Genomic DNA, 14021 nt, shown 5'->3' on the forward strand with positions numbered 1-14021 from the left:
TTATATTAGCTTCCACTCCTGCTCCCTGTTGGGCTTTCAAGTTATTTAGTAGTCTGAAAGCTTTCTCCTCAAATATCATATGTCCTAGAAGCAGAAGGACTTTGCTGTTTTGTGTCCTATATATTGATGCTTGGATTCAGCTTCACAGATTAAAACAGAAATCTGGATTGTGGAAGTAATTCACACATACACAGTCTGTTTTAGTATGTAGCTTTAATTAAATCAATCCACATACAGTATACATGCTTGAGTGTATTTGAATTTTAATATTCTTTGTAGCCAAGATTACCTCCAATATCTTTTGCAGGGCTATGCTTATTGTGGTCAGATATGTCTGTTTCACTTTACTATGTTGATATTTTTTTTTGTCTTTATTTGTCATTACTGTACATTTAAAACTCGAGATATTTGTTTCTTGAATACAAGCATGGTATTTTGCCAGTAATAGCTCGTTTGATGGATACATGAGACTACTTACTACATAATAGAAAATGTGAGTGACTCCAGCCAAATAGAATGGGGAAAGTTCAATGATAGTACCGCTTTTCATACCAGTACTTGTTAAATATTTTATTTAGGAACTATTATATAAGTGAGTACAGTATTTGGGAAGTATTATGCAAGTGAGTATGTGTTTTTGGGAACATGAGGCATTGCTTTTAAGCGGGCGTCTTATCTTATAACTCTATTTGATAATTACAGAATTTTGATTGATACTGTATAACTTTTCTATTCTGACTACAGGTAAAGACAACATAACGACAACTGTGCCCCCCACAACAACAGCGGAACCAGAGACAACAACAACAATACAACCTGACACTACAACAACTCCGGTTCCTGACACCACAACAGCACCAGTGCCTGACACCACTACAGCACCAGTGCCTGAAACAACAACAGCAACGCCAGTGCCTGAAACTACTACAGTAACGCCAGTGCCTGAAACAACAACAGCAACACCAGTGCCTGAAACAACAACAGCAACACCAGTGCCTGACACTACAACACCACCAGCTCCTGATACAACAATTGCTCCAGAGCCTCCAACAACAACTTTTGAGCCTCCAACAACAGGTAAGAATCAAGAAGTTTGAATTTTTTTATGGTTGTCTTGAAAAATGCATGTAGGTATTATGTATATTTTTTCAATATTAAACTTACCCGATAATCATGTAGCTGTCAACTCCGTTGCCCGACAGAATTCTATGGAGGGATACGCCAGCTATCACAATACTAGAAGGGGGTGTACTCACCAGCGCCACCTGTGGCCAGGTACTACAGTACTTCTTGTTGACACCTCCTCAATTTTTCCTCTGTCGTGCTTCCGGCAAGACGTTCTGGGATACGCTTATGATCTTGGAGTATTTTCACGGCTTTTGGTGAAGTATTTCTCTCAGATTTCGGCTGTCGCTTTACTGGAAAACTTCTATATTAGCTTAGATAGCTATTATTTAGTCCTGATTAACGGTTAACGATTTTTTTGCTTGATTTGGAATCCCCACTTGGCTAACTCTTTTGATTCAAGATGTCTGACATTTCACAAGCCCCACCCCATAGACGATGTAGGTCTTGTAATAGGCGTATTCCGAAGGCCTCGGTAGATCCTCACACCGCTTGTTCTGACTGTAGGGTAAGGCCCTGTCAGTTAGAAGATCGATGTGAGGAATGCGCCGGACTTTCGGAACTTGATTTTGTCCGATTTCTTAAGTATTCAACCAAGTTAGAGAGAGAGAGAGTTAGGAGGAGTTCTTCTCGCTCTTCACTTTTTTCCTCACCTCATGATCCCCTACCTTTTCCTCCCCCTGTAGTGGCTACCCCCGAACCTACTATTTGCCCTCAACCTGATATGTCTGTTGTTTTGCGTGCCATTCAGGCTTTAGGTGACAAAGTAGAGTCAGTGGTTAGTGATCATAAGTCTCTTATGGCCGAAGTCAAGGAACTTAAGGTCAAGAGTGCAGTGGGTGGTATTAGTGCCAGTGCTGTGACGAGTGCTAGTGTCAGTGCAGTGCCAAGTGCTAGTGTCAGTGTCAGTGTGGTGCGTGAGGGTACTTCTGTGCGTGCCAGTCGTCCTCCCAGTCCGGGACCTCTTGCAAGCTCCCAAGCCCAGGGGAGAAGCAATGTCGAAGGGCAAAAGGGTTCGGCAGGCCTTGATCGGCGCACAGAAGTATCCTCGGTGGTTGCGGGCGTGTCTTCTAGAGACCGTCACTCCCACCTGCAGACGATTGAGCCCGTCTTTTACTCGTCTGCTGAAGAATTGTCAGGGAAGAAACGTTGGACTCAGGTCTCAAGACCACTCAAGCGCAGAGTCCAGACCTCAAGAGCTCAACCTGGCTGCAGTCATTGGATCAGCTCTGACTCGCCGCAGTCATCAGTTGAATGCACTCCTCCTAAGAGGAGTAAGGTGCTCCCGCAACAGATCTCTGCTGTTAAGGCTTTACCTCAGCAGACCTTAGTGTCTGCAGACCCCAAGTTGACTCTACTGCAGTCCATGCAGTCACAACTTGCGGTCTTGATGCGTGAGTGTCAGGCTGAGAAGGTTACACCTCCTCCTGCGATCGCTCCGCCTAACCGCAGTACTGCCTGCCAGGCGTACGATGTTGAGGCTCCTCAGGATACCTTACCACGTTCTGAGTTGACTGTTTCCAGTGGTGTGCAGCTCCCTCCGCCTTCCTTAAGGCAACCTCAGCAATGGGAACAGGAAGCTTATACCTTACTTCCTCCGCTTCCACTTGCAGTTCCACCAGTGAGGCAACACTCTCTTGAGGTACAACAACCTCTCCCATCCATGAGTCAGACTCCTCAGCTCTCGCTGCAGCGACCTCAACCCTCCTCAAGGCAAGCACCTCAACACCTTAGCCTTGCGCCTCAGGAACCTCAACTCGCGAGACAATTACTGCGTTCTGCGCAGCCTCTACCTCATCGCTCACAGCTCACACCTCAGGAACCTCAACTCGTTCCTCAGGAACCTGCTACTGCGCATCCACCAACCACACAGCAAGCGCAACTCTTGAGTTCAGACACTCATGCCAGGAGTCAGCCCCCTCCACCCATGCGCCTACCTTCTGCTACTTCTTTGGATCAGCCTTTGCAGCCTGAGCCTCAGGTGTTCCCTCAACAGAGACTTGAGGAGGAAACCACAAGTATTTTTGTTCCAGCTCGTGCTGATTCTGCTGTTCAGCATACCTTACCGATCTCTTCGCTACACTCTGGTGATGAGGTTTCTGATGATGAGGCTGCACACCTGGATCCCTCATCAGACGTGGATGAATCCAAGTCTTCTCCGCCTCCTATTGACTTTCGTAAGGTCTTGGCTCTTTTCAGAGAGGTATACCCAGACCACTTTGTCTCTGCTATTCCCCGCTCTCCGCCATCTGAGTTTTCGCTGGGCATGCAGCCAGCTAAGTCTATGTATACTAAGCTCGTCTTAGCAAGGTCCTCTAAGAGAGCGTTAAGGATTTTAGGGGAGTGGTTGCAGTCTAAGCAACACCTTGGAAAGACTTCCTTCATGTTTCCTCCGACTAAGCTCACTTCTAAAGCGGGCGTTTGGTATGCCACAGGAGAGGAACCAGGCTTGGGAGTACCTGCCTCTGCCCAGGCTGACTTCTCAAGTCTGGTAGACTCTCCTCGTAGAACAGCAATGAGGCGCTCTAAGGTTTGCTGGACCTTCTCAGACCTTGATCACTTTCTGAAGGGTGTTTTTAGAGCATTTGAGATGTTCAATTTCCTAGACTGGTGCCTGGGGGCCCTTAGCAAGAAGACCTCCCCTGCGGACAAGGACTCTGCCATGCTCTTGATGTCCTGCATGGATAAGGCCATTAGGGATGGATCTGGCGAGCTTGCATCGATGTTTGTGTCAGGGGTTCTTAAGAAAAGGGAGCAGCTTTGTACCTTCCTTTCCTCCAGCATCACACCTTGTCAAAGGTCTCAACTCCTTTTCGCTCCGCTCTCGAAGTTCCTTTTTCCCGAAGAGCTTGTTAAGGACTTGTCTGCGGCCCTGATACAAAAGGACACCCATGATCTTGTGGCCTCATCGGCTCGAAAGACTAAGGTTGCTACCTCAGTCCCCAGGACTTATCGCACCCCAGTGGCTGATACTCCTGCTACGAGGTTTATTCCGCCCTTTCGTGGTAGAGCCTCCAGCCGAGGAAGCTCCCGTCCAGACTCTTCCAGGAGCAAGTCTAGGAAAGGTTCCAAGGCTTCTAAAGGAAAAAACTGACTCTCATCATCTCCAGACAGCAGTAGGAGCCAGACTCAAGATCTTCTGGCAAGCCTGGGAAAAGAGAGGTGCAGACGCCCAGTCTGTCAGTTGGCTGAGGGAGGGTTACAGGATACCATTCTGCCGCAAACCCCCTCTGACCACATCTCCCATCAACCTCTCTCCCAACTTCAAAGAAAAGGACAAGAGGCTAGCGTTGCACCAGGAGGTGTCGCTCCTTTTACAGAAGAAGGCAGTGGTTATAGTCCGGGACCATCAATCCCCGGGCTTCTACAACCGTCTTTTTCTGGTGGCCAAGAAGACAGGAGGTTGGAGACCGGTGCTGGACGTCAGCGCGCTCAATGCTTATGTCACCAAGCAGACGTTCACGATGGAGACGACGAAGTCGGTCCTAGCAGCGGTCAGGCAGGAGGACTGGATGGTCTCGTTGGACCTGAAAGATGCTTACTTTCACGTTCCTATTCATCCAGACTCCCAACCTTTCCTGAGATTCGTTTTTGGAAAGGTTGTCTACCAATTCCAAGCCCTGTGTTTTGGCCTAAGCACAGCTCCTATGGTGTTTACGCATCTGATGAGGAATATAGCAAAATTCCTCCACTTATCGGACATCAGAGCCTCCCTTTACTTAGACGACTGGCTGTTGAGAGCCTCCACGAGTCGTCGCTGTCTGGAGAGTCTCAACTGGACTTTGGACTTAATCAAAGAACTGGGTCTGTTAGTCAACCTAGAAAAGTCTCAGCTCATTCCCTCCCAATCCATTGTGTACCTGGGAATGGAGATTCGGAGTCAGGATTTTCGGGCTTTTCCATCGCCCCCAAGGATAAGCCAAGCCCTAGATTGCATCATGAGCATGCTGAAGAGGAGCAGTTGCTCGGTGAGACAGTGGATGAGTCTCACAGGGACCCTTTCATCGCTGGCCCTGTTCGTCGAGCTAGGGAGACTCCACCTCCGCCCTCTTCAATTCCATCTTGCAGCTCATTGGGACAAGGGTTTGACTCTCGAAGCAGTCTCTATCCCAGTCACCAAAGAGATGAAGACCACTCTCTTGTGGTGGAAGACCAATCTCCTTCTCAAGGAGGGCCTATCGTTGGCTATTCAGACCCCCAATCTTCATCTCTTCTCGGATGCATCGGACTCGGGCTGGGGCGCGACCTTGAACGGACAGGAGTGCTCGGGAACGTGGAACGAGGAACAGGGAACGCTCCACATCAACTGCAAGGAGCTACTAGCAGTTCATTTAGCCCTGTTGAACTTCAAGTCCCTCCTGCTAGGCAAGGTGGTGGAGGTGAACTCCGACAACACCACAGCCTTGGCTTACATCTCCAAGCAAGGAGGGACCCATTCGAGGAGCCTATACGAGATCGCAAGGGACCTCCTCATTTGGTCAAGAAGTCAAAACCTCACTTTAGTCACGAGGTTCATTCAGGGCAACATGAACGTCTCAGCAGATCGCCTAAGCAGAAGGGATCAGGTCATTCCCACGGAATGGACCCTCCACAAGAGCGTGTGCAACAGACTTTGGACCTTGTGGGGTCAGCCTACCATAGATCTGTTTGCCACCTCCATGACCAAGAGACTTCCGTTGTACTGTTCCCCAGTTCCAGACCCAGCAGCAGTTCATGTGGATGATTTTCTGCTGAACTGATCCCATCTCGACCTTTACGCATTTCCACCGTTCAAGATAATAAACAAAGTCCTTCAGAAGTTCATCTCGCACGAAGGGACACGGCTGACGCTGGTTGCTCCCCTTTGGCCTGCAAGAGAATGGTTCACAGAGGTACTTCAATGGCTGGTCGACGTCCCCAGGACTCTCCCTCTAAGAGTGGACCTTCTACGTCAACCTCACGTAGACAGGTTGCACCCAAACCTCCACGCTCTTCGGCTGACTGCCTTCAGACTGTCGAAAGATTCGCTAGAGCTAGAGGCTTTTCGAAGGAGGCAGCCAGTGCGATTGCCAGAGCAAGGAGGGTTTCCACTCGTAGAGTCTACCAATCTAAGTGGGAAGTCTTCCGGAGCTGGTGTAGAGCCAATGCAGTATCCTCTACCAATACCTCTGTGACCCAAATAGCTGACTTCCTATTACATCTTAGGAATGAGAGATCCCTTTCAGCCCCTACGATTAAAGGGTACAGGAGTATGTTGGCTTCAGTTCTCCGCCACAGAGGTTTGGACCTTTCTTCCAACAAGGACCTTCAAGACATCCTTAAGTCTTTTGAGACTTCTAAAGAGCGTCGTCTACCCACTCCAGGCTGGAACCTAGACGTAGTCTTAAGGTTCCTTATGTCACCTAGGTTCGAACCTCTCCAGTCAGCTTCCTTCAAGGACCTTACCCTCAAGACTCTTTTTCTCGTCTGCCTTGCAACAGCGAAAAGAGTCAGTGAGGTTCATGCCTTCAGCAAGAACATTGGTTTCACGACCGAATCTGCAACATGTTCTTTACAGCTCGGATTCTTAGCTAAGAATGAACTTCCTTCACGTCCTTGGCCTAGATCGTTTGAAATACCTAGCCTCTCCAACATGGTAGGTAACGAGCTAGAAAGAGTTCTTTGCCCTGTCAGAGCTCTCAAATTTTATCTTAATAGGTCAAAACCTATTCGAGGACAGTCAGAAGCCTTATGGTGTGCCATCAAGAAACCTTCGAGGCCCATGTCCAAGAATGGGGTTTCGTATTATATAAGGCTTCTGATTAGAGAAGCCCATTCTCACTTAAAGGAGGAAGACCTTGCTTTGCTGAAGGTAAGGACCCACGAAGTAAGAGCCGTAGCTACTTCGATGGCCTTTAATAAAAACCGTTCTCTGCAGAGCATAATGGATGCAACCTATTGGAGGAGCAAGTCAGTGTTTGCATCATTTTATCTGAAAGATGTCCAGTCTCTTTACGAGAACTGCTACACCCTGGGACCATTCGTAGCAGCGAGTGCAGTAGTAGGTGAGGGCTCAGCCACTACATTCCCTTAATCCCATAACCTTTTTTAACCTTTCTCTTGAATACTTTTATTGTTGTTTTTATGGTTGTTACGGTAGGCTAAGAAGCCTTCCGCATCCTTTTGATTTGGCGGGTGGTCAATTCATTCTTGAGAAGCGCCTGGGTTAGAGGTTGTGTAGAGGTCCTTTAGTAGGGGTTGCAGCCCTATATACTTTAGCACCTTTGAGTTGATTCAGCCTCCAAGAGGAACGCTGCGCTCAGTAAGGAAGACGAACTTAAAAAAGAGGCAGAGTAACGGTTCAAGTCGACTTCCTTACCAGGTACTTATTATTTCATTGTTATTTGAGATAACTGTTATATGAAATATGGGATACTTAGCTATCCTTTAATCTTGTACACTGGTTTTCACCCACCCCCCTGGGTGTGAATCAGCTACATGATTATCGGGTAAGTTTAATATTGAAAAATGTTATTTTTATTAGTAAAATAAATTTTTGAATATACTTACCCAATAATCATGATTTAATTGACCCTCCCTTCCTCCCCATAGAGAACCAGTGGACCGAGGAAAAATTGAGGAGGTGTCAACAAGAAGTACTGTAGTACCTGGCCACAGGTGGCGCTGGTGAGTACACCCCCTTCTAGTATTGTGATAGCTGGCGTATCCCTCCATAGAATTCTGTCGGGCAACGGAGTTGACAGCTACATGATTATCGGGTAAGTATATTCAAAAATTTATTTTACTAATAAAAATAACATTTTATACAAATTATTGCTATTTAACTACTTTTTGCAGTGTTTGTTGAATATTTTTTTTTCCTACACAAATACAAACCGTTGTTCTTTACTTTGGAAAATAGTAACAGCGAAGCTGAGACACGGCAATCAAAACTTTTATATAACTAGGTGTAAACAACTGCCAGGCAGTGGGGAGGCAGCAGCCCTCCTGTTGACTCGCCAACAACTCGCTTAGATTTCAGCCATCGGTGAGTACATATTCTCACTGGTTTGTGTTGTGTTTGTTGCTTTCATTAGCCTCCTGTATTGCGGACATGCCCAGGCCTACCACCGAAGACCTGTGATACTTTCATGAGCAACTTGGATGTGGATCCTCAATGCTTATTCTGGTCCTGCCAAGGACATGTGTGGTCCCAGGCCTCACCTTGTGATGGAAGTAGGGAGTGGTCATCCTCCCAAGGGGGGAGAAGTTTGGTAGGAGGATACTTTGCCTTCAAGGTCATCCTTGATGTTGAGGAAGGCCTGGGCAGCTTTTTCCACCCCTGGGACTCGTCCGTCTGACTCCTCCCTATTGGTTTCCTCCTGGGACCAATTCGGCAAGAGTGGTGGCCCTTTAGCTCTTTGGCAAAGCCATGGGCAAGGGGTTTCTATCGTTTCCCATAACGGAACGGTGGATCAGATTGCTGATGCCATGCATATGTTGTGACCTACATTGGGCATTCAGGGTTCCCTGTCAGAGGAGAGTCTTCAGCAAGTCCTTCAGTTCCTGTTCAGGAGTCTTCAGTCATCGCCCAGACTCCACCAGAGGCTGGAATAATAGCTGCGCCTTCAGATCTTTGTTCCTGTCCTTTGGCAGCCCAGGCTTCAAGAGCGGATGACCGTCCCTGCTAGGAAGGCTTCTTAGCATACTCCAGGGGATTAGAATTCTTCCTTGCGCACAAGGCTTGCTTGCTCCAGCCTATCTCCTTATCTTGCTTCTCACACAGTAGATCGTACTTCATTCAGACACGCTTGTTCCAGTGCTTCGCTTGATCATGTAACAAATGGTGTCACAAGATATGCTATGGATTACAAAGTATGCCTGGAGTAAAAAAGGATTTTGATGCCCAAAATGTATAACTAGAGCAAATGAGAAGAAATGTACTGGTACTTGGGAACCTGAATGTGACTGATGGGCCGGTCTTCAAATGGGTAGAACAAAGGAGAATTTTGATTTTCAAGTAGCGTGACCTTAAAATGTTTGATGTTCATTGTTGAAGTCAAGTAGAAAGAACATAATTTTACAAATTATAATTTCATGGAGAGCTGTGGTATCCAGAGGTTGGACAATAGAATGAGAACTCTTGAGAGGTATGTGGTTTGGAGATGAGATAAGAAGGAATGAGGAAGAGCTTTTCAGAAAATTATTAGATGTAGAAGTAGAAGGACCTGTGGGAAACTAAATCCTTGAAAGTGAATATTTCATAGAGTAACTGCATGGTTTCCCTATCCTTATCCAACACAAAAGAAGGTGGAGTGACCCTCATTTTACATCAAACCCAGCAAAGGGGAATTCTGACATCAAGACAGCAAGGATGGTGAATGTTCTCGTTACAGTAGTTTCCTTACTAAATTAAAAGTAAGGATTCTCATGCATTAAACTATAACATAAACCCTCTTATTTTTTATCAGTAACTATTTTTTTATCTATAGATATTTTTATAGATGTTGATCAACCCTTTTATTGTAGTTAAATATGACAATACTTAATTGGTCGTTTTTCCTGATTTGTTTTATTTTTTATTTCAGAAATTCCAACCACCACTGCAGCACCTCCATCACCATCACCTGGAAGACATTTTGATGCAGCTAGTTTCTTTGGTATGTATTTTTTATTTTAATCATGAAATGTTATTTGGCTTTAAGGGTAAACCAGGTTTTTTTGTAGCATAGTAAGTTGTGGTATTTTCACAACAGGAAATCTATTGATGTAGGTAAACTTTATATTTCTTTACTTAATAACGAGATACTTTTAAAGTCAAAATATTAAAGGGTATGATGGATTGGGAAGCACTATTGGATATACATAAATTAATATAATTATTTTCATTTCCATAAATCTTACCATTTAATAGGAAAGACTATTTACATATAATTTATGGTAGTTTTTTGGGCTCAAGCCATGTCGTCCTGATGGAAGGTTCCTATAAGTAGCTTCCAAGGGATATATGAACTACAGTGATATTCCCAGAGAATTTACCTTTAGGTCTCTAGAATTCTAACTCCTGGCGCGAATATCCTTAAATTTTCTTTTAAGGATATCGCATAATTCACGGAACGTATGCTTGATACGACACATAGCGATCTTCACCCCGAATAGCGTTTTCGCCTTGAGGAGGAAGAATGGCAAATTTGGAAGGGGAGCCGTTATCAAAGTTACCCTATTTCCCATACTACTATTGAGTATCAAGATGGCGGTTATTCCTATTTTTGTAACGATTTCGCTCGGTGGTGTTCCCTGTTGATCTAACGTTTTTGATCGATTTTGTGAGGATTATTATGCAATCTCCAGCTTCTTTCGCCTCTGGAAAGTTGAGTATTGATTCTTTACAGTTTATATAGTATTAGCTCCTGTTTCACAGTGAAATTAGAGTACAGTAATTTATTGTGCTTAGGAGCTAGGCCTGTTACCGGAGGCGCCATGTACGCTGTCGTTCGTTAGGCATGTGTTATTTAGTTAGCAGAACGTCTTTCCCGGTTGAAATAGCATTAATAATTATGAAAGCTATTTAGGCATAATTATACTTGTAAAAATATTTATGGTATGAATAATTTTCCTCTTTCTTTGTCTATCGTATACGTTAGAATTTTGGTGAATTAGGTAACCGAGATCTCGTCTTGCCTAGGTTACCTAGCCTAGGCGATGTAGTATACTTTCAGACATTTCCCCGTTTACCCTTGTGTATCGTTTTATTGATTCTAAGGGAGACAGTATATCTCATAGAATTATATAAATCGATACTTGTCTCCTGTGGAGAGTTTTGGATAATCTCTCTTTCCCTCTGAGTGCCGCGGCGGCGGTAACCCTTTCTTGTCTTGCCATAGAGCAGTTCACTCCGGCTCGACTAGGCTAGGGTTTTTCTGTCTTCCACCTTTGCCGGCGAGTGTCCGACTTTGGTTTTTGACAGAATCTCAGAGTATCCAGTCTTTTTGCTGGCGGCAGGGCGGGGGGGTGAGTAGTCACTCCCCTGCCGGCTTGTAGCCGCCGGCATAGGAGGCTAAGCCTCCCTAAACCGCACCTGGGGTGGTGGTACGTTGCCGCCACCTTCTCCCTGCGGTTTAGAAGTCTAGTCCTGCGCTGGCAGACCCTGGGCTGAAAAATAGACATTCTTCTGTAGCCTAGGATGGCGCCGGCACTGAAACGATGTTTCTCCCTAGTTGAGAGGGGGCGGCAAACCTGCTGGCCCCTCCTAATACTATTTCGGACCCTAGGTTGAATAGACATTCTTCTGCCGCCTAGGGCAGCGCAGATACTGAAACAGTTTCTCCCTTGTGTAGTGGGGGCGGCAACGTTGCCGCCGCCTTCTACGCTTTATATAGAATCCTTTTCCCTGCCCCCCTCTGTCCTTTTAGCTATGGCCGGTGTCCCGCAATCTCACCGCTTGCCGGCGGGTTGCGGGGCCGGCCGGGCTCCTACAAAGCAGCGGTTTAGTCACTCAGCTTTACCTTTTGGACAAGGATCCGGGAAGGCTGTGCCGGCCATGACGGCTGCCGGTGGGAGACCCTTCTGTTACCAAGGTTCTTCAGTCCTCCCTTGGACTGCCGTCCACAAGTCCTGTAACTTGGGTACTAACCCGACCGGCAGCATGCCGTCCAGGCCGGCGTCGACAGGTACTTACTCAGTACTTACGCAGTCGGCGGCATGCCGTCGGGTACTAACCAACCAGCCGGACTATGCCGGCAACGGCACTTGTGGTTGGATGGAAGCCTGAATGATGCATTCTCCCCTTCCATTTGAACCTTTCTGGTAAGGCAGTAAGTTATATACTTAAATCCTTATTTAGTGTAAACATACACAGTAATAAGGCAGTCCTTCACTCCATGCGTTCTCTCTCTCTATCAGCTAGTATGCCGGCCGGACTGTGCCATCAGGGACTAGCTATGCCGGCTGAACTACAGTATATGATATACGGTAGTCAGTATATTTGCAGTACAGTATATACTGCAGATAGAAAACTATTGTATATATTATACAGTAGTTATTTTCCAACATCTCTTGGGTATCCTTGCCCAGTCTTTTGCTGAGACCAATCCTATATTGAAAGCTCAAAGGTTTCAATGGCTGGAAAACCATTGGAACCTGAGGTCACATTGTCTCTCCTTTCCCTTAGAGAAGGAGGAGATTGCAGGGTCTGTCAAGAGACTACGGCAATCTGACAGGATTTCAAGAAGCTAACAGGAAAGAGTACTGAACTCTCTCCAGTTCGCAGCAGTGACAGACCCAGTACTAAGAGCACAGCTGAAAGATGCGTCAGGAGTCTGGAGAAGATGCGCATCAAACGCTCGAAGAGATCTAAAATGACCGATATCGGTCTTACCTTGATCACTTCTCAACCCATGGTCGAAGGCCAAAAGCCTAATGAGGACCGTGTCCTTGCAACCACCTCGACCATCGAAGATCATCCGCATGGATGCCTCGACGAAAGAATGGGGATTTCACTCCCATCAGAGGAAAGTCCAAGGGACCTGGTCATCTCTGTTCAAGGCCCTTCTCATCTACATTTTGGAAGCCATGACAGTCCTGTTGACGTTGGGGAAACACACTCCACGCAGATCAGCCCTCATCAGGCTGATCTTGGACAGCGAATTGATAGTGAGATGTCTAAACAGATGAGGCTTGAGATCCGCCCATATAATCTATGTGATATTAGCCATCCTTACCTAAAGAGATGGCACCTATCAGCAGTTCACTTACAAATGATCTGCAATGTGACAGCGGATTCTCTACTCAGGCTCAAGCCGATAGAGTCAGAATGGTCCACAGACGCAGACCCATTCTCTTCCAGATTGGAACAAGTCTCGGAACTGCAGATCGACCTCTTTGTGACGAGCGTCATCAAGAAACTACCTCGATATGTAGCCCCATACGAGGACCCTCTAGAGGAGATAATGGATGCCATGTCCCTAGTTTGGAACGGATGCACCCGGAAATTCCGGTTCCTTCCATACAATCTCCTGCTGAAGGTTCTCAACACGCTGAGATCCTTCCAAGGAACGGCAGCTCTAGTGGCTCCCAAATAGCCCAAGAGCAACTGGTTCCTCACCGAGGCTGAAGCTGGCCCTTGTACCAGCACTATCTCAAAGGGTTCAGAAGTTAATTGTCTTCGATTCATCACAGAGAACCCAAAACCTTCATTTCATGATTTTTTCGGCCTAGCGGTTAAGAAAAGATTTGGGATCTCAGAAGACAATATAGACTTCCTAGAAGAATACAAGTCTAAGTCAACTAGAAGACAATATGAATCGTCTTGGAAAAAGTGGGTTGCTTTTGTTAAAGCTAAAGGACCGAAAGAAATTTCAATAGACTTCTGTCTGTCCTTCTTTATCCACCTTCATAATCAAGGTCTGGCAGCTAACACGATAACTACGTGTAAGTCAGCCTTGACTAGACCTCTTCTATATGCCTTTCAAGAGGATCTGACGAACGAAATCTTTAACAAGATCCCGAAGGCATGCGCTAGGCTTAGGCCTGCAGCTCCTCCGAAGCCCATTTCATGGTCTTTGGACAAGGTCCTACATTATGCTTAGTCTGTGAACAATGAAGATTGTTCTCTCAAGGATCTAACCCAGAAGGTTATTTTCCTGTTCGCTATAGCTTCAGGGGCTAGATTAAGTGAAATAGTAGCCCTATCAAGAAATGAGGGACACATTCAGTTCACAGAAGTGGGAGAACTGAATCTCTTTCCTGATCAAGCCTTTCTCGCCAAAAACGAGCTACCCACTAAAAGATGGGGTCCCTGGAGAATCTGCCCTCCGAAGGAAGATGTCTCTCTACGTCCAGTAGAGTGTCTAAAGGTCTATCTTCGTAGAATTTCAGACTTCAGGGGAGGACAGCTCTTCAAAGGAGAAACTTCTGGATCAAACTTATCCCTAAAACAA

The 14021-nt window shown here is 46.1% G+C and overlaps 1 protein-coding gene across 4 annotated transcripts in view; it reads left to right on the forward strand.

The window, feature by feature from the left end:
• Positions 1–14021, forward strand: part of LOC137655734 (integumentary mucin A.1-like) — a 200406-nt gene that overhangs the window by 50221 nt on the left and 136164 nt on the right. For all 4 annotated transcript variants that reach the window (XM_068389778.1, XM_068389777.1, XM_068389775.1 and 1 more), the window contains 2 exons: positions 745–1077; positions 9672–9743. In XM_068389778.1, coding sequence (XP_068245879.1) covers positions 745–1077; positions 9672–9743 — 405 coding nt within the window. The remainder of the gene's footprint in view (positions 1–744; positions 1078–9671; positions 9744–14021) is intronic.

Source organism: Palaemon carinicauda, chromosome 16 (assembly GCF_036898095.1).
Source record: "Palaemon carinicauda isolate YSFRI2023 chromosome 16, ASM3689809v2, whole genome shotgun sequence".
NCBI lineage: Eukaryota > Metazoa > Arthropoda > Malacostraca > Decapoda > Palaemonidae > Palaemon > Palaemon carinicauda.